Consider the following 21,573-nt stretch of genomic DNA (forward strand, 5'->3'; position numbering starts at 1 on the left):
AAAATCCCATTATATATCCAGGATCTCATTTACAACGTGGCAGAAAGTTAGGGTTCATGGATTTTTCTACGTGCTATATCCAAGAAGCTTAAATATAACTCGGAAGTGATTAGTCTGACTAGCTTTTTCGACTTTCTTATTTGTGTTTTAGAAATGTTTTAAATTTTAAAATTATTATCTTTTTTTCATTACTTCTCTATTGCTTGTCAAGTACTAAGTATTTAAAGAGGATTTTTATATGAATATTTTTTCTTACTTTCGTGTAACGAATCTCATACAGCTATCATACAACCAATAGCTTAAATGGTTAAAGTTCAAGATTGGAAAGCGGGAAGAAGTTTTTATTTGAATCCCCACTCCGGTGCGCTTTTCTTCATACCTAGCTTGCTTCGACTAATAGCTGGCAGGTTGCAGGTTCGAATCCAGGCAGCAGCAGTGTGAACAAAAAAAGTTAATGGGGTGATAAACATCATAAAATTAATTGTACATTCGAATGTAATTTTTCAAATAAATAAAGATTAAATATAATGATGTGAGTGGCCTCTGTTATAGATGTGGTATCAGAAACGTAGGTTAAACCCTATTATTATAGATTTCCATATCTAATGCTAGCGTCAATAAATGAGAGCTATATAGGTTTTGGCATGTGATGTGCTCAACTTCTACTCTCCAATGTTCTTTATGATTTAAGTATTATGGAAAAAGAAAAAAATTAATGAAGCATTTATTATGATTGTTTTACATAAAATTTTATGTTCGTAACAATAATTATAATAAAAAATAACCGTTTTAAAATTATGGCATATACTTTTATATTTATTTTAATAAATATTCTTATAATCTTTTAAAATTATGAATATGGAATGATTTTAATAGAAAACCTACATTAAATAAAACTGTGAACTTGAATATAATATGTAAATATGAAAACCGTTACAGATAACGTAGTTAAAAACATCATCGGTTAAATAGGATTAGATATTGTGGGTTTTTTTTTTCTTCTTACAAGTTTCACTAGTTAGTTCATGGTGAATTTTTTGCACTCTAGGATAAACGGATATATTTTATAACAAGTTTTTATTTTTGCGAAGTCATTATTTTCATTTAATCAAGAGTACAGGCCAACAAAACGGTCTTAGGAGTTAGGTGTTAATTAGAGTATACAGTGTGTCCAATTAAGTCGGTACCATATAGAAAACTTTTGTATTATTTGAGCAAAATTTACATTTTTTGACAAATCTCGCATTCGAATGCAAAAAATTAATATCTGATTATTTCATTTTGCGTTTTAGTATATGCAGAACTTTTTATTAAGAATAACTTACTTTCATAAAAAAAATAAGAAAAGAATTTTCAATATGGTGTCGACTTAATTGGAGACACTGTATATTAGAATCAAGATTTGAGATTAAGAAATGATCGTACTAAGGTATTTCTTGTAGACTGTTGAAGGTTTGAATCACATTTATTTGGCAAAGCAAGTTTATGAGGATGCTGGAAGTATTGAACCCAAATTCTTTTTTAAGTATTTCCTGATTGCTTATTTTTCTTAATCGATTACGTTGAAGTTTCTCTGAGAATTTTCAATTTTATAAGTATTCGGTGAAAGATGTTAGAATTCATTAATTATGTAAGCGGGTTTTTCACGATTTTTAACCCCCTCCCCCTTCTTACGTAAGATTCAATTTCGTTTTTCCAAATAATAAAACGTTGTTAGAGAAGAATCGGTTACACTAAACCCCATAGTTTGACGTAAATTAAAGATTTTTATTCTTTAGCAAATAATTTAGGTTCACATTATATTTCTAATACTTCTAATACATTATATTTCAACTCATAAAATCTTATGTAAGAATGAGTTTTACCACCCCTTCTCCCCGCATAAGGGTATGTATAGATTTTTTGAACCCCCCCCCTCCAAATTGCTTACGTAATTAAAGTATAGCCCTTTTTATGGAACATCCTCCTACTGTCCTGTCTTAAATAAGTACTTTTTAAATCGATAAAAAATTGTAGATATTTCCCATTGTGGACTTTGCGCAATAAAATTAGAAATTTTAAAAATAAAATAATGTCAAGTATTTGAGTACTCATGCTTTTATTATTTTTAGATTTTGAAATTTTGCTGACGTGATTTTTAGTTATTAGAAGATTAAATTTTCATTTTTAATGTTAACTATTATCTAACTCACATGGGAAAAACACTGTTTTTTAAGAATTTACTATTTTTCTTGTACTCCTCCTGGGCTACTAACTTATCTGGTCGCTCTAAGTGTGATACACTCAGGAACAATGTTACCAGTAAAATGATCTTTTAACAGACGTATCAAATTCGAATAGAAATTTAATATTGAAAATTCTTCTAAATCATCAAGTCTTATTGTTTATATGATAAATTCTCAGTAATTAATTAATCCTCAAAATTAACTAAAAGATGAATCATTATAATAATTCTCACAGCTGATACAGTAAAAAATTATCCAGCTTTGTGATGATTTTTCAATAGAATAAGTGATTAGTATGCAAATACATGAATGGATTTTATTTTTAAAAGTAGGTCGTTTGATATTGGATAAAAGACTATAGGCAGCAAGCAGGTGCCTAAAAAGCTTATTTATTATTATATGATCGTTGAGACTTTGTATAATGTGTTCTTCATGTCGCGTTGGACAATTTGTACCAAAGAAAATCCTGGATAGCGAGGCATTCTATCTTTAGAACTCGATGAATGTTCGATATTCAGAAAATTGCAGTTTTCAAGATAACATTGATCAACAATGTGGGGATACCACATTTTATTGAATGTCAGATAAAATGATTTTTCCAGTTATTATTCGATGATATTCCTTTTAGAATTATATTATTTCTGTTAGAAAATTTCCTTATGCAACAAGTTGTCCATGAGAATATAATAAAGAACATATGGCGTGGGTTACCGGACTATAAGTACTATACAATAAACAGGCATTAGGTAATACAGTCAAAAACAAATTATTGTGATAAAAATATATCTTACTGAAGGTCAGAAGGTCAAAAACTAAGTATTAAAATAATTCATTCATACATTTCAAAAATAGCTATGAAGAAATTCGTATTGATCCGTGTAATTAACACAAATAAATTTCTTATAAATATGTTCAATTTTTATGAAAACTCTATACTAGTAAGGAAAACTAAATAGATTTCTGATGAATAATTTAATTAATCATATTAAAAATTTACGACATATTATTACAGATACTCCACCGTCTTCGACACAAAGTCAAAGAAGACCATCATCCGTTTCTGATGCTGCTGTTGTGGGTGGATTTACACCGCCGAATGGTGCATCATCACCTATACCAGAATGTAATGTCCTACGTAAAGTCGCTTCGTTAACATTAGATAAAGCAACATTGGAATCTGCTGCACGTCTATCAAAGCCAAAATTTGTTCCGGAAAAATTGGATTTTAAAATTTATGAAAAGTTTGAAGGTAAATGATATATATTTTTAAAATTATTCTTTAAATTAATTTAAGATATGAATTGATATGAATTAAAATCAAGCCCAATTAAAAAACTGTTTTTAATTGAAAGGTTTTCTTAAGCCTAATCTTCAAAATGAGGGAATAGAGATGGGGCCCCAATAAAATTGTGAACTTTTCTCAGAAAGAATTTTAAGCTCAAAGGTATTAAAATAGTTTTAATATTGATAAACAATAATTTTAATGTAAACATTTATATCATGTTATGTGACAAATAATTAATTATGGTCATAAATTCTTGATATTTTTTGTTGTTGAAAAAATGTGAAAATATTTACTATATACAGATATACCCATCTATGCGAAATAATATTAATTTCAATTCAAATTAGGTTTTGAAATTGATAAAATATTGCAAATATGTAAGGTATTTTAGTGTTGGTATAATCTTTTTGATTGGATATTATAAAATGTGGGGGATGGCCGATCGTATGATCGTTATATGAAATGTCTCGTTCAAACATTATCAATTTCCCTCCCCATATTATAATCCATTACTTTATTAAGAGACTGGTAAGCGGTTTAGAATTAAAAATATAAAATTAGAAACATTTTGCTGTTTTGAAGATAAATTCATTCAAGTTTTATCACTAATCAAGTTCATTCCATAATCGGAAATTAAGGTATACTAATTTCATTAATCTGGTGACTTAATTCCAATACGAATCTAAACTTTAACAAGAGAATTTAAAATCGTTCGAGCCATAATGTCAGTCAAAAAAATTTTTATTCCTTGTCATCCCTTGTCATGCTCCGGTTAGTGCAGAACCAAAATAAGAACAAATTAAAGAAGAAACGGATAGGTAGGTAAGGTACCATCTAGGTAAAAAGAAAAACCCCAAGTTTAGATCTCCAGATTAAGTCCAGCGAAGTGAGTGGGTATCAAGCTAGTAATAAATAATCAAGTTAAGCTGACTAATAAACAAAAAAGCAATATGGTCCAGTTGGTAAAGGCGCTTGGCGTGATTCCAAGAGACTTGGGCTCGAATCCTGGTACATATAATGTCTACTTTTTTAATTTTCTTTAATTAGGATATTTTATTTAATCAAGTCTCGTTGAGCGATAAAATTGTGAAACCTTTGTAAACGCTTAACGACAGTGTGTCTAGTGTCTAGATCGTTAGAAAGAATAATGTCGAATTATTGAATGCTTACGACAAAAATAAAGTTGGATACCTCTCTAGAATTGTAGATAAATATGTATTTTTAAATAATGCTTGAGTTTAATAAAACAACACCACACAAGCTAAATAAACATTACCTTAATAAAATTCACTCATTTAACTGAAATACAAGCAATAATTTATAATATCTTCTCTTATCAGTTGTGTAAAAATATTAAAGATTATAAATAAACTCTTTTTAATATTTAAAATAAAATTTCATTATAACTGAGCGAGTTCTGATAATATGATAAAACATATAATAATACAATTTTTAAGCTTATAATTATAAAAAACGAATTTTAAAAAAACGTTAGCGCTTACAAAATATTGTTGGTTTTATCAATAAAAACAAAAAATTATTTATTAATAATAAGTTTTTGAGTATTGGACATTAGTTATTTACGTTTGATTGTTTAAAATCGTTGTTGTCGTGTGCATACTTCGGAGTTTCGGTCCGGAGACGGTTTTGTTTATAAACTTTTCTCCGTAAACATTTACAATATCGATGCTGCAATGTGTATTCATTTCAATTATTACAAAGTGCCACCGTATAAACATGTTGACGACAATGTTTATAATAATAAAAATAATGTGATGAATTATTTCAAATATAATAATTATAATAAAATAAAAAATAATACTTTAATAATTAATAATAATAGACAATTATTATTTGTTGGTGACATACAAAAACATTTAATTAATAATAATAATTATAAAAATAAATTTAATTTATATATTTTATACGATGAACAATCTGAACGGGTTATATTTTTTATTAAAAATCAGACATTTCAAACGATTTTATTTTCAATTGAATTAAAATTGTTTTTACAATTAATTTGTAAATTTTTAAAACGTAAAAATAATGTTAACATGAAATATTTTCATGGTATGAAAACAATATTTAAAACGGTTTTTAGTGAATGTGATGATGAATATGATCTTGATTTGGATTATTTAACGAAGAAATTTTATAAAAATTATGATAATGGTAGGTAATTTGTGTTTGAAAATTGTAATTGTCAGTTTAAATATGCATGGTAGTAAATAATCAAAAATTGTATTGACATCAATGTGAGATAATTATGTAAATTTATGTAATCAATACTGGAGGAAAAAATAATATAAACGATTAAATAATAATAGGTATGAATCTAGAATTAACAATGATGTTAGTGCTTATTTTTAGGCACCGGTATTTCGATTGAAACATAAATATCATCAACAAATATAAGCGACCAGTTTTTGGTACTAGTCAAAAAAAAAATGTTTCAGATATCTTTTAAAGTATGACACCCAAAGCTTTATGAATTTCATACGTAAAAACTATAACTTGGTAACGAACAATTCTCGAATAACAATAGAAGTTTCTTAGGCTTGTTTTCGTAGCTCAATGAGTTCTTTCTAAGTCATTATACCATGTATATATATGAAATATATATCAAGGTATACTAAGTTTAGTCCCAAGTTTGTAACGCTTAAAAATATTGATGTTACGAACAAAATTTTGTTACAGGTGTTCATAAAATCACCTAATTAGTCCATTCTCGGCTGTCTGTCCGTCTGGTTGTTTGTCTGTCTGACAACACGATAACTCAAAAACGAAAAAAGATATCAATCTGAAATTTTTACAGCGTGCTCAAGCCGTGAACAGTGAGATAAATGAGCAACATAGGTCGATTGAATTTTGTAAACCGTTAGAGATAGAACAAAAGTTTAAGCGTATAAAAATGTTCCTTATAAAAAAGTAAATAAATTTTGTTTCAAACATTTTTTCGTAAACAGCACTGTTTACCCGTGTGGGCGCAAATTAGGCGCATTATTATATAATATGTGTTATATGGGGATATCTGTCATGTGTGTGTGTGACATGTTTGTATGCTGTATCTAAGAGTGGCTGTCTCTCTTTTCTTACATGACGTGAAAAAACAAATGATTCCGTAATCAATACTGTCTATACATGGTATTTCAACAATTAACCCAGGCAATTGTTTGTTTTAACTTTTTATTTTATTTTATTTATTTATTTATTTTTTTTAATATTGGAAAAAGGTATTGGAAAATGTTTTAATCTATTCTTGAGCTTATAATGGTTAAAAATATTGATAATAGGAAAGTAGTTTTGGCATAGTTATTCCTGAAATAATGAATTCTATTTTCATAAACCTGCCTCAGAATCTGCATTAAAATGGTAATTCAAAAATAATAGATTTTATTTGAAAACATTGTAAATTTTTTCTGATTTTCATCTAATATAATAGCTATTAGATTACAGACTACGACAAAAGAAAATAGAAAATAATTATTTAAAAAAAAAAGTTGCCCAATGCCTAACTTTTACAAAATTTACTGCGTGCATATATTATAATCGATTGATTCCATTTTTATCTAAGTATTATTTTTATAATTAGCATTAAGATAAGATTTGAACAAAATAGGATTACGGCCTTGCAAAGGCCATTTTACATGACTGTGTAGGTAGTCTATTGTTATTTTTGAAAATTGATTTTTTTTTTTTACGTTTCTATAAGTTGATAGGAATTTTTTATGTTGGCAGTGGCGTCAAAACAAAAATTAGATCATATGAATTGATATTAAGCAAAGCACAATCAAAAAAATTGCCAGGGGCTTCAGACAGAGTAACTACGGCCCTGCATGTAGGATAACCTTAAAAGAATTTTTTTGACGTCATTTAGAGATTAAAATATAAGACATTGATCGATAATATCTTAACAAATATTTGCCAAAAATAATTTAGAAGGATTTAATGTTGTGATGGAATTTGCCATCTTTGTTTTATCATGCTCTTTTAAGAGGATTTTGTTTATTAAAACTTTTTTTCGAATTTGTTTCTTGAAATGCCTGGAAATTTCAATAAAAACTGGATGGGGTTAAGTGTGCAAAATATGAGTACCACATTTTGTCAATTGATTCTTGATCAGAAAAGCTTATAGATTAATATTGTGAATCTTGCCAGATCCATAGCCTGTGCATCCACAGCCTGTTCTACTGTTCTGATTAAAATTAGTGCAATTATTTGAATAAACTATTCGTATTGCGTCTTTTATTGTAAATACTTAACATTATTACTCACATTATGTTTACATACTTGTTAAAATTTCGAGTGAATTTTGATAATTCAAATACTTAAATAGACAAATAGTCAATTGTTATTACAATTTACAAATGTTATTTGAATTTCCCGACCATTAACACAGAAATAAAAGTGTTTGCGTAAACATACACAATTTTGAATTTGTTATTTACACGTTAACGTTGAAATAAATGCAAATACTGAGTGTAACGCCTTTCATCTGTTGAAATTATTATTTAAGTACAAAAATGAAAAAAATACTCACCTAAATTTTTACAAATTTAAAAACTTCCTGAAAAAATAAATTTTTTTTGAAGTTTTGATGAAATTCAATTTGGATTATCTGTCCTGAAATTCGTCTCTGCAATTTACATTACACATTTGCTTTGCTTACAGCATAAACGTGGCTATCGTATTTGTTCAATAATTTTTTCATGTGATGCTTACAGTCTAAGACTGCTATTAGAAATATTGTCAGATCACTGAATCGTGTGAATGGCCTTGTACAGTAAGTTTCATTAAATTTGATGACAGAATTTAGAATTTAAAAAAATAGTAATTGTTTTAAATTTTGCATTAGCATGCAAATAGCAACTCGTTAAAAAAATTGGTAATATACCTATAGATACAATTTAATTGAAAAATTAATCTTTGGAATTGATAAGATATAAATAATAATAATTTTTATTAAAAAGTACAAATCATAAAATTCAAGTATTTCTTCAAATTTTTGCAAAACAAAATGATCACGTACGCTAATTTTCATGTTAAATTAGTACAGGGTGGTGAGCAAGAAGTGATAAGAAGGTTTAAATTCATACAGTGAACAAATTTCTCTTATTTTTAGTAAAATCTCACTGTATTGAAAATAAGACTTAAAAAGAATTGTTGCCACAAATGGCTTTACCGCAAAAATTGGCATATTTTAGTATTTATTTGTTGCCCTTAAATACTTCAATTTTTCAATTCTTTGGCTCTTAAAAATCTTATAAGTCACACAATTTGTTATTTTCACAAAGAAATTTGTCATTTTCACTAAGTATTTGAGTTATAAAAAACTGAAGTACCGAATAACCTTTAAAGTTTATTAGTAATAATAATCTGTTCTTGCCTTATGTTGCTTTAGTAAGAAATAGAGTTGATAGAGTGGTTGGTATATAATTATTAATGTCATATGTATTAATTTTGCGCGTATGGATTTAACATATGTATTTTTCGAAATGGTCTGGACAAGTGTTTCGTACCTCGAATCGTAACATGCTTCTAGTTATTACTTAAGTGCATCATAAGAAATGCTGTTATTGAAAAATTGTCGGTGTCGAAGAATAAACAGGGTGGAAAAATAAAAACCTGATGCTTTTTACCCTGTTATTATTTTTTCATTGAAAATGCCTTAAAATTAGAGTCGAAAATTCAATGAATTAAAAAAGTCGAGTCTTGCCAAACACGCATGACTTAATAACAATAAATGTACCTTAAAACTTTACCTGAATCGTTAGTACGAAATTTTTTTAACGGCATTTACATTATCTTCAATAGAGCTTGTGACTCGCACATGAAAACAAAAATTACCATCCCACCCTGTATATTGAAAATTGAGTATAAATGATTTAATTAATTAAAACTATCTTTCAATTCAAATAGACAGGTAGGATTAATTCTACATTGGACTTTAGTTCTATTCTTAAATATAAAAAGTTAAATTGAAAATTATGAAAATGGTATAAATTGATTTTTCTTAAGCTGCCACTTAGGCGGGAACAAATATCTCAAGTGATTCTGATGGCCATTAACGAGATATTTTAATGAATGATTTGAATGAGCTATCGGCGAGTGTGACTGTAGATCTGATATGGGTGCCGGGCTTTCGAGACTAAAAAATTAGCTACCTAAAAATGACACAAAATGTTTTATACATAAGAACGTCCGTAAAAACTCTTTGTTTTATATATAAGAACGTCCGTAAAAACTCTTCTTATTTCATAGAATATAAATGGTTAACGATATGATTTACTAACAGTAAGGTTGGCTGATAAGTCCCCGGTCTGACACATAGATGCCGTCGCTAGTATTAAATGCATATTATTTTTATATAGTACCAACCTTCAAATGATTCGTGTCAAAATTTGACGTCTGTAAGTCAATTAGTTTGTGAGATAGAGCGTCTTTTGTGAAGCAACTTTTGTTATTGTGAAAAAAATGGAAAAAATGGAATTTCGTGTTTTGATAAAATACTGTTTTCTGAAGGGAAAAAATACAGAGTCCGGAAACTCATTATCAAGCCAAGTTTTTGCTTCCACTGTATTTTTTCCCTTCAGAAAACAGTATTTTATCAAAACACGAAATTCCTTTTTTTCCATTTTTTTCACAATAACAAAAGTTGCTTCACAAAAGACGCTCTATCTCACAAACTAATTGACTTACAGACGTCAAATTTTGACACGAATCATTTGAAGGTTGGTACTATATAAAAATAATATGCATTTAATACTAGCGACGCCATCTATGTGTCAGACCGGGGACTTATCAGCCAACCTATTATACGTAATTAAATACAGAGTTTTATTATTATATGCAACAAACATTACAATCAGTTCTAACAAATCCTCGGTTTACCACATTGCACATCTGTGCAATATATCGAATTAAAATCATTTTAATAATCATTAAATTTATAACAAATAATATTTTATTATTAAAAAGATATATAATGATATATGGTTCAATGCATTTTAGTGTCGGAAGTTTTATACAACAAACATTACTTATAGACCACAAGCCCATGCTGAAATTTTTCGGGTAAAATGATTCACCAGGAATCATGTTGAAAAAGATGCTCATATACGTAAAAGTAAGTTTAAGCACCATGGCATCAGTTTTGCGCGGTGCAGATCAGTACAGGTGAGAATATGGATGTCCCACCCCTGCACCAGCAAATTTGTACGGCGTTGCTAGATACTAACTCTACATTAGAATTCGAAACGTATTACATAAATGTCGTACAGAAATAAATCCGGTAACTTCGGTAACGAGAGTTAAACAAATATTTGATCTCCCGTCATTTCTGAAGCCTTACGGGTTTACTTCTATACGGTATTTATATCATTCGCTTCGAATACTTATGCAGAGTTAGTATTCAGTAACGCCGTACATATTTGCTGGTGCAAGGGTGTGACATCCATATTTTCACCTGTACTCACAGCATGGGCTTGTGGTCTATTAGTGATTACTACATTTATGAAATTATTTGCATATTTTCAATTATATTTTTTATATTTTATCTTTTACAATTTCATTCTTAATAATATTTCAGTTCAATATATATATATATAAATTCATATATATATTGTATAATATATATTGTATATAATAATAAATAAATATTTTATTTCTAAATAATTTTAATTAATTTTTAAGCGATTATTATATTTTAATATATAATTTCATCCAAATATTTATTAATAAAACTTTTTTTTTTCATTATAAATTTACAGTGAAAACTGGTTACGGTTGGCGTAAAATTTTTTTCGTTAGAACAGTTTTTTCGTAAGACGTCCGTATTACAAGCAAAAAGCATAATGTGTAAATAATACCAAATAAGTTAATTTTTTCAAAAGTTTATTGTTGGAAATATTATACTAGCTTGATACCCTCCCACTTCACTGTGTTTAAAAGCAAAGACTGGTCAAGACTACCGAGTAACGCGTTATAGCTTCCATCTCCTTTGCTTTCACATATTCTCCTTCCATAACACTCGAAGTAGGGGTTATTTCACTTGAAGTAGGGGTAAAATATATGTACAGTTTTTAATTTTTTTTAAATGAAAAATAGTCACAATTTATTTAGTATATCAGAATAGATGGCCATGAATTGTATTTTTGCCTTTTTTACATTTTTACGCTTACCATTTTTACAGAAAGCTTTACTTTATAGTTCAAAATGATGCTCATAGATGGCGAAGTAAAATGGTAGGCTAAAAATTTTTTAATTAAAAAAAAATATATTTATAAATTATAGCCCATGTGTTATTCTGATGTACGAGTTGTATTATTGTAGAGTTTCAAACAAATCCATTCAGTAGTTTAGTAGTGCGTCAAAGCGTCACAAACAAACTAACAAACAACCTTACTTTTACATTTAAAATATGTATAAGGGGTAAGGATAGGCATTAGTTTAGATTTGAGTTAGAAGTAAGTATCCATTGTACCTCCTTATCTTAGGAGGAAGTCTACCGGTGAATATCTTTGAGCCTTTGAGTTTCTATGACGTGGTGAAATGAGCAAAATTATAGCTTGTAATTAACAAATTGAAAGGTTTCTCATTTTCAAAAAAAATAACAATCAAGAAACTGGTGTTTTATAAATTTCTACATAGAAGAGCTTGAATTTTTTTATTTTGAGGAAAATTAAATGATTTTTGAATATTTAAAGATGTGTGGATACATGTTCATAGCTTATTCCAAAATTTAAAATTGGTCCATACGTTCATAACAATGTGCGTTCATTTTTGAACAAGCGCCCCAAAAAAGAAAAGCGTATATTTTTTTTGTAATAAGTTAAACGTACATTAATGTAGATAATCATTTATTCGCCATTTAAAAACTGGCGTTCACTGTATTTTAAAACAAAAATATTTTTAATTTTTTAATTATAATTACTTTTAGTATCCATTATGGTCTGCATTTGATTATAGTTTATGTTATGAAATCGGTATTTCTTTTTATTGGAGTAAATTATCTTTTTACACTAATTTTTATGGTATTTATTAAAAATATTTCATAAAACAATTTTGTAAATATTATAAAAATTTCAATTTTTTATTTTACCAAAAAAAAGATGGTTTTGTAGTACCCCGTTGAATTAGCAAGGTTTCCAATTTACCATAATCAGCAGCTTCCTCTAAAACTTAAAAAAAATTTTATTCTCTATATTTTATCACATTTAATGAATTTAACCCATGAAACAAGGAAATGGATAATTTAATGATTTGGAAAGTGATTTTAGAATTAACATCTGAAATCTGATAGACACTATCGGTTCGAAAGTCGAAATTTTCTACATATCTTTACGTTTCATGGTTAGAGCTATGTGTTAACGAAACTTATTAGATGGAAGTCTGTAGTGTGTACGCCTTTTGTATGTGTGTTCGGGGTGATTTTATCGTTCACGATTTCTCTTCAAGGAAAGGTAACAGCGATTTTTGATTTACGCCAATCGTTACGTAATAACATTAATATCTGCTTAACAAAATGCCAAAATTGCGTATTAATTGGGGTGTTAGGGGGGAGGAGAAAAATATAATTTAAATTTTTTTTCGTTAATATAATAAAACTGAAAATTTTGATCAGTAAAGGTGTACAAAAACAAACAATAATTTATCCCCTGATAATTATTTATAGAAATAATTACGATAATTGATTTTATGATTTTGTTTAACTTTAAAAAAAAATTTTCCACGTGCCGGATTGTGATCTTAGTATTGTGAGATCACAACCCGGTGAATGAAGTTGAATTTGTGGACCAAGGGGACGTACTCATACGAACAGCTTTTTTAAATGAATACGCTGGTTAATACTTAGAATCCCGATAGACATGATATTAATTTGTGCATGTATAAATAATACAACGAAACATAATAAACTGTTGGTAAATTTCCAAAACTATAATAAATTACGGTATAAATTTTGACGGTTATCTACACTAAAAAAAAAACTAGTTTTATAACATCAACTGACGTCATTTCGATTAATATCTATCAAATAAAACAAAAGTAATTAATTTTGTTACCGACATTTACAAAATCCTTATGGGGGAATGAATTATTAAAGACAGAATAAAATAATTATGCGGGGGACTTGTTTAATTTACTGTAGGTAATAATTAGTTTTAGCACATTTTTTGCAATATATTTAGGTTATAAAAAAAATTATTGTCTACCAATTTAAACAAAATTGGGAAGAATATACACTAGAATTCAATAAAAATGAACGAATAGAACAAAATCTGTTACTGATTACACTAAATATTTACCGCTAGTACACAATTTAAATTTTTTTTACCGTCTTTGGCGAGCGTCAAATAAAATATTTTTCTAATTTTTATTAAATGACTTTCTTTTATTTGAATGGCAACAAAATTCAATACCACTCAATTTTCTGCCCTTCTAAAAAGATACAATTTTTGTAAGGAAAAATGTTGTTAGACTTAGCATAATTAAGCCACACAAGAACTTCTAGAACAGTATCTGAACTTTAAGATGTAAACAATCTAGAAATATTTTTCTCTAGAAAATAGTTGGGAAAAAATAAGAAACGGATTTTTAGCAAACTACTGAAAAAACATTCTGAGGCGTGAAATAATGGTAAAAGGTAAGCTTTTGTCGAATTAATCGACGTTGGGTCAAATCTGTGCTATAACTTATCGTAATACTTATGATTAGTCAAACTAATCTAAGAAAACAAAACTAATTTAGAATCAAACGAATAATAATTATTTTTATGTGTTATAAATATGGAATGATGACATTTTACAAATTTGATAATCAATTTAGTCTTAAATCATTTAATTTAAAATAAATTTTGACAAATTTACTATCAAAATATTAATTTGATAACAAATTATGAATAAATTAAGTCATTGATTTAAAAATTTTGCTGCAAGTTTATGGTAAATAGTAATTTTTAACCGCCTTCAAACAAAAATGGAGAAGGTTATCAATTCGACTGTATTTTTTTTTTATGTGTGTTACCTCAGAACTTTCGACTGGGTGAACCAATTTTTATGATTCTTTATCTATTTGAAAACTGGTGCTTCCCGTGTGGTCTCATTTCATTTTGGTGCAGTTCTGACAACGGCATCCATGAGAAAATCATAAAAGTCTTAAATTTGCATTAAGTATGCACGACAAGAGGACGAATAATTCGACAAGAGGACAATTAATTTAAGAGGATTCCATTCTTTTTTTAGTGACAAATTAGTTAGTGTCCTTCAGATTCACTAAATATCACAAAATAAGAAAAACTTTTCCAAAACAAATTAATATGCACTAAAAAGTAAAAAAATATCGATAATATAATGTAGTTAAAATTATTGTTATTTTTGGAGTCGGTGTCAGCCAAGGAAACGACTCTTGACAGAACAGTTTGCTACATTAGCTCAGCTGACACCGACTTCAAAAATAATTATAATTTTAACTATATTATATTATCGTTATTTTTTTACTTTTTAGTGCAAATTAATTTGTTTTGGAAAAGTTTTTCTTTTGAAGTCAATTTTCTGTTTGTTAATTTTATTTATAGAAATTATAAGCGTTTATAATTCTATGCACAGTTTTGCAGAATTCATTGCAAACTTGTTAACACCTATAATTATACTGCACACTTTTCAAATAAATCTACTATTTAATTATTTGCATAAAGTTGATATTGGTTGACCCATGTTAAATAGTTCTCTGATAAAAAACAAAAAACGAGTTGATTTATAATGAATGTTAAATATGTTGGTTGTATATGAAAGTGATGTGAGAATGTTAAAAATTTATTATTTTGTTATGCTTATGTGATGATACTAATATATATGTTACGTATAGTAATTTAATGTTTTTTTTTCTTTAAATGTTCATTCAATAATTTCAAATTACTATTGTTTCATAATAATAGAGGTATATTTGTTCATTTATATTAAGTGATCCACACAAAAAAGGTATTTCTAACGACATTAGAAGACGACTTTTTGATAAATCTAAAATCATCAACCTATTTCACATTCCTTAGGTTTCAAACTACCAGCCTTTCCCCTAAAATAAAAAAGGGTACGTTCGCTAGTGAAAAATAAATTATGAAATTTGATAAAATTAAAATTTATGTAGAAATATACTTAAATATTCTGATTTTGAGTCATAAAAGCATATTATTGTTTTATTATATTAAAATTAAAAGTCGTAATTTCACGTGACCTAAAACATGAGCCGCCATGATGTGACATCATATAAGCAAAAATAATATGCACTAATGACTAATTTGCTGATGCCTTTCGTAATTTTAGGTTATCAACTTTAATTATACATATAATTATTACATACACCAATGTTGTTTTTACCAATATTACGCCACCAAAATGGTTGACAGTGTTTTTGCGAGAATAAAAAAGATTTAAAATTTAATTTAATTTTATTTTTTGTGGCTTTTTATTAGGAAAATCAACATTTTGAAATACTTTTTCAAACATAGTAGAATACTCTATAAGGTACTGTACCTCGTAGCCAGTTTTGTAACATTTTTAGGATGAAATGCATTCGGCATTTATTGTATCAACCTGTAAAATTTATACCATTATGTTTATATTGGTAATACGTCTATATTGTATTATAAATTAAACTTAACACTATTTTATTTATTTATTTATTCAAAAAAAATAAAAAGAAGTTAAAAAGTCAGTTTAATAAAACATACATAAGCCACAATAGTTGAATAGTTAGTTAGTTAGTTTAAGTTGACTTAACTATAAAGTGATCAAAGTTGAACTGGTTTTGCAAAATATCATGTTCAATAAATTTATATTTTATAAATATTTATTATATTATATACTTAATTATTTAATATGAGATATTTATATATACATAGTTAATAGTCTAGGAGGTGGTAGTGAGTGTAAGTGGGTTCAAATTATGCTTTTTTAAATTGATATTCGAAGTGTGATGTGTTAAATAGAGTTAAAAAAAACCTTAAAAGTAGTTTTCTCCAACAATTATTTTGGAATGTTCGAAATTCTTTTTGATCATTCATGAATCAAGATAAAATGTACTAAAACCGTATGAAAAACGGAATGTTAAGTGCCCAGTCGATCGAAATGATCAGAGTGAAACCTACCCATTTCAAATTTGGTTTTAAAGTGTGAATCCTCTTTATGTCATGTATGAGTGGCTCATAAGAAAACATATTTTCTCTTTTATATCACAATAAAAGCTTGTCCCCAAAAAAGAATTTTTATTAAATTTTTTGGTATATATATTTTAGGTCTAGAGTGAGAAGGGATGATACTAAATGGGGTATAAAATTTCGGATCGAAGTAATTTGATCTATAATAAAGGCTGAATTTTAAGGAAAAAGTTGCGATTGAAGAATGTTGAAAAGCCGTTTTACTAAACGAAAGAAAAATTTGTAACACATGTGCTATTTCCTCCTTGACTATAAAATACATATATACTAAAAAATATTGTGTAACCAAAACAACTGGTGCTCTTAAAACTCTCTGCAACTCCAACTCTTTTTTTTCAATAATAATTTTACTCTTAAATCATTTCTAAAAGTTCTTTTATAATAATCGCACATATTTATTATTATTTATTGACTTTCAATAGTGTGTATTGTTTTATGTTTTAGTGGTTTTTAATTTATCGTATGATTAATGATGATTTGAAAAAAAAAAATATAATAATAATTATTTAATTATTTTTAATTATATAAAATTATTCTTCATTATTGGTTTGGAATAAATTAATAATATATTGTGACTCGTGTGTTCTGTGAAAATTGGTTTTTTTGTGTTTTTATTGTGATGTCAATAAGTTTTGGATTTAATGTGAATTAAAAATTTAATAGATATATTTTTTTGTTGATAGGTAATTAAAAGTTTTACATTATATTGTTAGTGTTATTGATTGGATCCAATAATTCAATGTTTAAAATAAATTTCAAAATAATCCATTTTTGAATGAGCAAATTTTAAAAATTGTCACGTTAATTGTTAAAACAAAGATTTTGCGCGCATCTACTAAAATAGATTAACTCTAAATCTTCTTAGCAGGATCTTTCAAATGAATACCTTACACAGAAAAAATGGTTTACTTGGTTCAATAATGTTAAAAGAAAAACAAAACACTTTCTACAAGAAATGTCTCTTGAGAATAATTCTTTCTTTCTTTTAAATTCTTGTTTCAAGAAAAAAACATTATTGGTTGACTCAAGAAAAAAAATTTGCGGCAAGAAATTCTTTTTTTTTTCTGTAGTTTTCATATAGTTGCCTTTTAAAACAGACGGTGTCGAATTTCAGTAATTTTATTACTAACTTACAGTAGGTTAAGTACCCTTTTTCCACATGGTTTTCATTGCAGCTAATTATTCCTTGCGTGCGTATTTCTTTGCAATTTTGAATTAAATTTTTTGTCATAATAAAAAGAACAAAAAATTGCACAGAAAAAACGAGTGTTTTAGTCGAAAATTAGTATGAAAGTGGCAATAAAAAAATTGTATTTTTTTTTGAAAAATTTTTGATATTCGGAGTCTGGTTTTATCTTTTTCCAAACAAGTGTCATGAAGATTTCAGCCGATAAGTTAAATAGTTTTTTTCAGAGTCGTGGCAACCGTCCTGTGTATGTATATCTACTTTATGGAAATAGGGCTGTCAAATCAAAATTTAAAAAAACCGCAGATCATACCACTAAAACCGGAGAAAAAAATTTTTTTTTTGTCTTCTTACATTTAAAAAGAGTAAATAATGCATAAAAAACCGGGTATTATACTTCGAAAACCGAAGACGCCGGTCCAAGACCGAAGAGTTAGCAGACCTACGAGGAAAACGCTTTTAAAGTTTTTTTTAATGTTTTTCAAATAATTCCCCATAAGCTTCGTTCTGTTCCGCTAGTTGCTATTTTTAAGCTTTTAGTTTTTTAGAAGCGATTGTTATTAAGCGCGTTAAATATAACACGCTAATTTTTTTGTACTTATTTGTTTATAACTTCAAAAATAATACGAATTTTGCTTTGTAATTTTTGGAGTAAAAATGAAAAAAATTATCCATCCAGCATAATATTTTAAAATGCATAAAAATTGGCGACTAATATTTTAAAATTATAAAATTGACAGTTAATATTTTTAATTATAGAAATACATACACTCAACCTACCTACAAATTATTTATTATAATAATTGTCGAAATATTCGATATTAAATTACAAAAAAATTATTAAATTAATTATTAATTGAAATTAATTCGATTAATCTAGAACTTGTTGCACAATATAAAAATTTTAATTTGAAATTAATTGAATGAAGAAAACTTGTTTTTCCAGTTTCAAAATCATTAATCTTTTATGTTTATGATAATTTTTCTATTTCCGCGTGGCTTGTTTTAATCAGTTTGTTTTTGAAAAAAAAAGGAATTATTTACCTTCGGAAAAACTTTTTTTTAGATGTTTGTTAGAAATTATTAAAACAAATATAGAAAATAATGAATAATTAATTTTAAAAAAAGTTGTCTGTACTTAAAAAGTCAGTGCTACTTGAAATACCTTTTTCGGTTCCTCGTTTCTGAGTCATTTTTATTCTTGCTTCTATTAGCAACAAAATCTAGAACAAATGCCATAATTTGGTAAACTTTACCGTGTATCGTTTAAAATGCACCCCCTTATTAGACTAGTGCCTTCACTCAGATTTAAGAAATGTTTTTCGTTTCCAATCTTACAAGTATTTTAATAGCTATCAAAAGTAGCCAAGTATAAAATTTCAGAATAATTTAGAAAAATTTATAAATCTGTATGTGGTTTTACCTACCCTTCATAAGGAATATGAGTAGTTAATGCCTGGAAAAATTTGTTTAAGTCTAATAGTGGAGAGCCGTTAGATTTATACCTCTGAATCCAGGGATAGTCAACGAATCTTTATAAAAACTGTTCGACTGCATCGTTTAAAGCTTAATTAAAGAAGTTAAAAACAAAAATTTGTGCGATCTTGCCCAGGGGGTGAAAGCCACCCCTTCTGGGACGTGGAAAAATTTCGTTGAAAATGACAACGGAAATCGACAGAAGGATAAATTCTAGGTAAAAAGAGTCATTTAAGCATATTTCGAAAAGTCAATTGGCAATTGAATTTCGGAGTATTTAACGTCAAATAACTTTCAAATTTGAAGTTTTTTGAAAAAAGTATACCATACACTCTTTAAAGCACTATATAAACCATGAAAATGAAAACAATTTCAAGTCATTTGCGTGAAAATTGGTAGAGCTATAATGAAAACAAAGTTCCTTGGACTATTCTTTTTATGTTTTATTTAGTACAAAAACTGATGAACTTACCACGAGAACTTAAATTAATGCTTTCCGCATTCCAATTAACTTTATTTAGGTTCTAGAAACATGCTCAAATAACATAATAAGAAAGGTATGAAAAACTTTGTTTTCATTATAACTCCGTCAATTTTCATGCAAATGACTTTAAATTTTTTCCATTTTCATGGTTTTTTTATAGTACTTTAAAAAGTGTACGATATGCTCTCTTCAAAAAACTTCAAATTTTTCAGTTATTTGACGTTAAATACTCCAAATTTCAATCGCTAATAGCTTGGAAAGTATTGACTTTTCGCAATATACTTAAATGACTTGCTTTGCTTAGAATTCATCCTTCTATCGATTGTTATTTTCAACATAAACTTATCCACCCCCAAGAAGGGGTGGAAAAACAACAAACGAACAGTTTTTTTAAAGATTCATTGACTACTATCCCTGGATTCCGAGCTTTTAACATATTTATACCTTACGGATCTCTGTTATAAGAAAAAATAACAAAAAATAACCCCTGGGTTGTTTATTCGTTGCATGCAAAACCAAATTCAGTGTTTTTAGCGAAAGAGTTGCAAATTCATAATATTATTAATTTGAGTTTTCACACAATGTTTGCATCATTAATGTTATAATTTTGTTTGTATCACCAATTAATGACAGGTATTCTTTGTTTATAGACATAGGCAATATTATTACATAAATGAGGAAATTATGCATGAAAAATATAATGAAAGGAAATAAGTATTTCCACGAGTGGTGCTAAAAAAAATTCTGCACGCAACGAATAAGCCGATTCTAAAACAAATTATTGGAAGTATCTTAGATAAAGTCTTCTGTGCATATATCAGCCAAATGGAGCTGTCTATCACTTTTATTTTTTTTTGAATAGATAATTAATTTTAAATGTGTACAAATTTTTTAATTTAGAGAAAATGATTTTTCATAAATCATTTAAAACGGAAGGACAGTTTAAAATAAATAATAAAACCTAATCATGATTATTAATAATTCATAAAAGAAAATACCCACACGACTCAGTGTCTGTGGTGCTATGTGCTGTGGGAATTTAACTTGTATGAATATACATAACCACCCACACTTTAAATAAAAATAGGTATCTATTACCACTCCTTCATGATGGAAAGTTTAAATAAGCAAATCATTTTGATTTCATGTACTTCAGATATACAGTCTGTCTTTTAAACTATCGAAAACTTCGCGAAAACGACCTCTCTGTAAATTTGCCACCCGATGTTAGATGTAAAAGATAGCTTATCAATGTATGGGAGTGCTAAATTTGCAGAAGTGCGGAGTATATAATCTAAGCACAACTATTTTTATCACTTATTTAGCTTGTTCAAATTGAAATGAGACCGCATAAGAGAAAGTGTAGATATATTATACATGTTGGTATAAATATGGACCCATCTAATATTCTCTCTCGAATGGTCCCATTCCAGGTTAAACGATGTGTGACGCTATAGACAGTGCGAAATAGGAATCGTACCCTTAGAGCATTTAACAGGTTAGACATTCTGGATTTCAATCAAAACTATGTCAATTGGGGCTATAATCTAATGATGTTTACTCAAAATAAGAAAAATAGAACGAATGACAAAGGAATACAGGAAAATAAGAAGCTTTAGATGGAGAAAAGTGAAATGGTGTTACTTGCAAAGACAAAAGCAAATTTAAAGGAGCAAGAACGAAACAAATTCTTGGTATATTTGT

General features: G+C 27.6%; 1 protein-coding gene across 3 annotated transcripts in view; it reads left to right on the forward strand.

The window, feature by feature from the left end:
- Positions 1-21,573, forward strand: part of LOC123296540 (formin-2-like) — a 47,864-nt gene that overhangs the window by 10,764 nt on the left and 15,527 nt on the right. For all 3 annotated transcript variants that reach the window (XM_044878049.1, XM_044878050.1, XM_044878051.1), the window contains exon 2: positions 3,238-3,474. In XM_044878049.1, coding sequence (XP_044733984.1) covers positions 3,238-3,474 — 237 coding nt within the window. The remainder of the gene's footprint in view (positions 1-3,237; positions 3,475-21,573) is intronic.

This window comes from Chrysoperla carnea, chromosome 3, assembly GCF_905475395.1.
Source record: "Chrysoperla carnea chromosome 3, inChrCarn1.1, whole genome shotgun sequence".
Classification (NCBI taxonomy): domain Eukaryota; kingdom Metazoa; phylum Arthropoda; class Insecta; order Neuroptera; family Chrysopidae; genus Chrysoperla; species Chrysoperla carnea.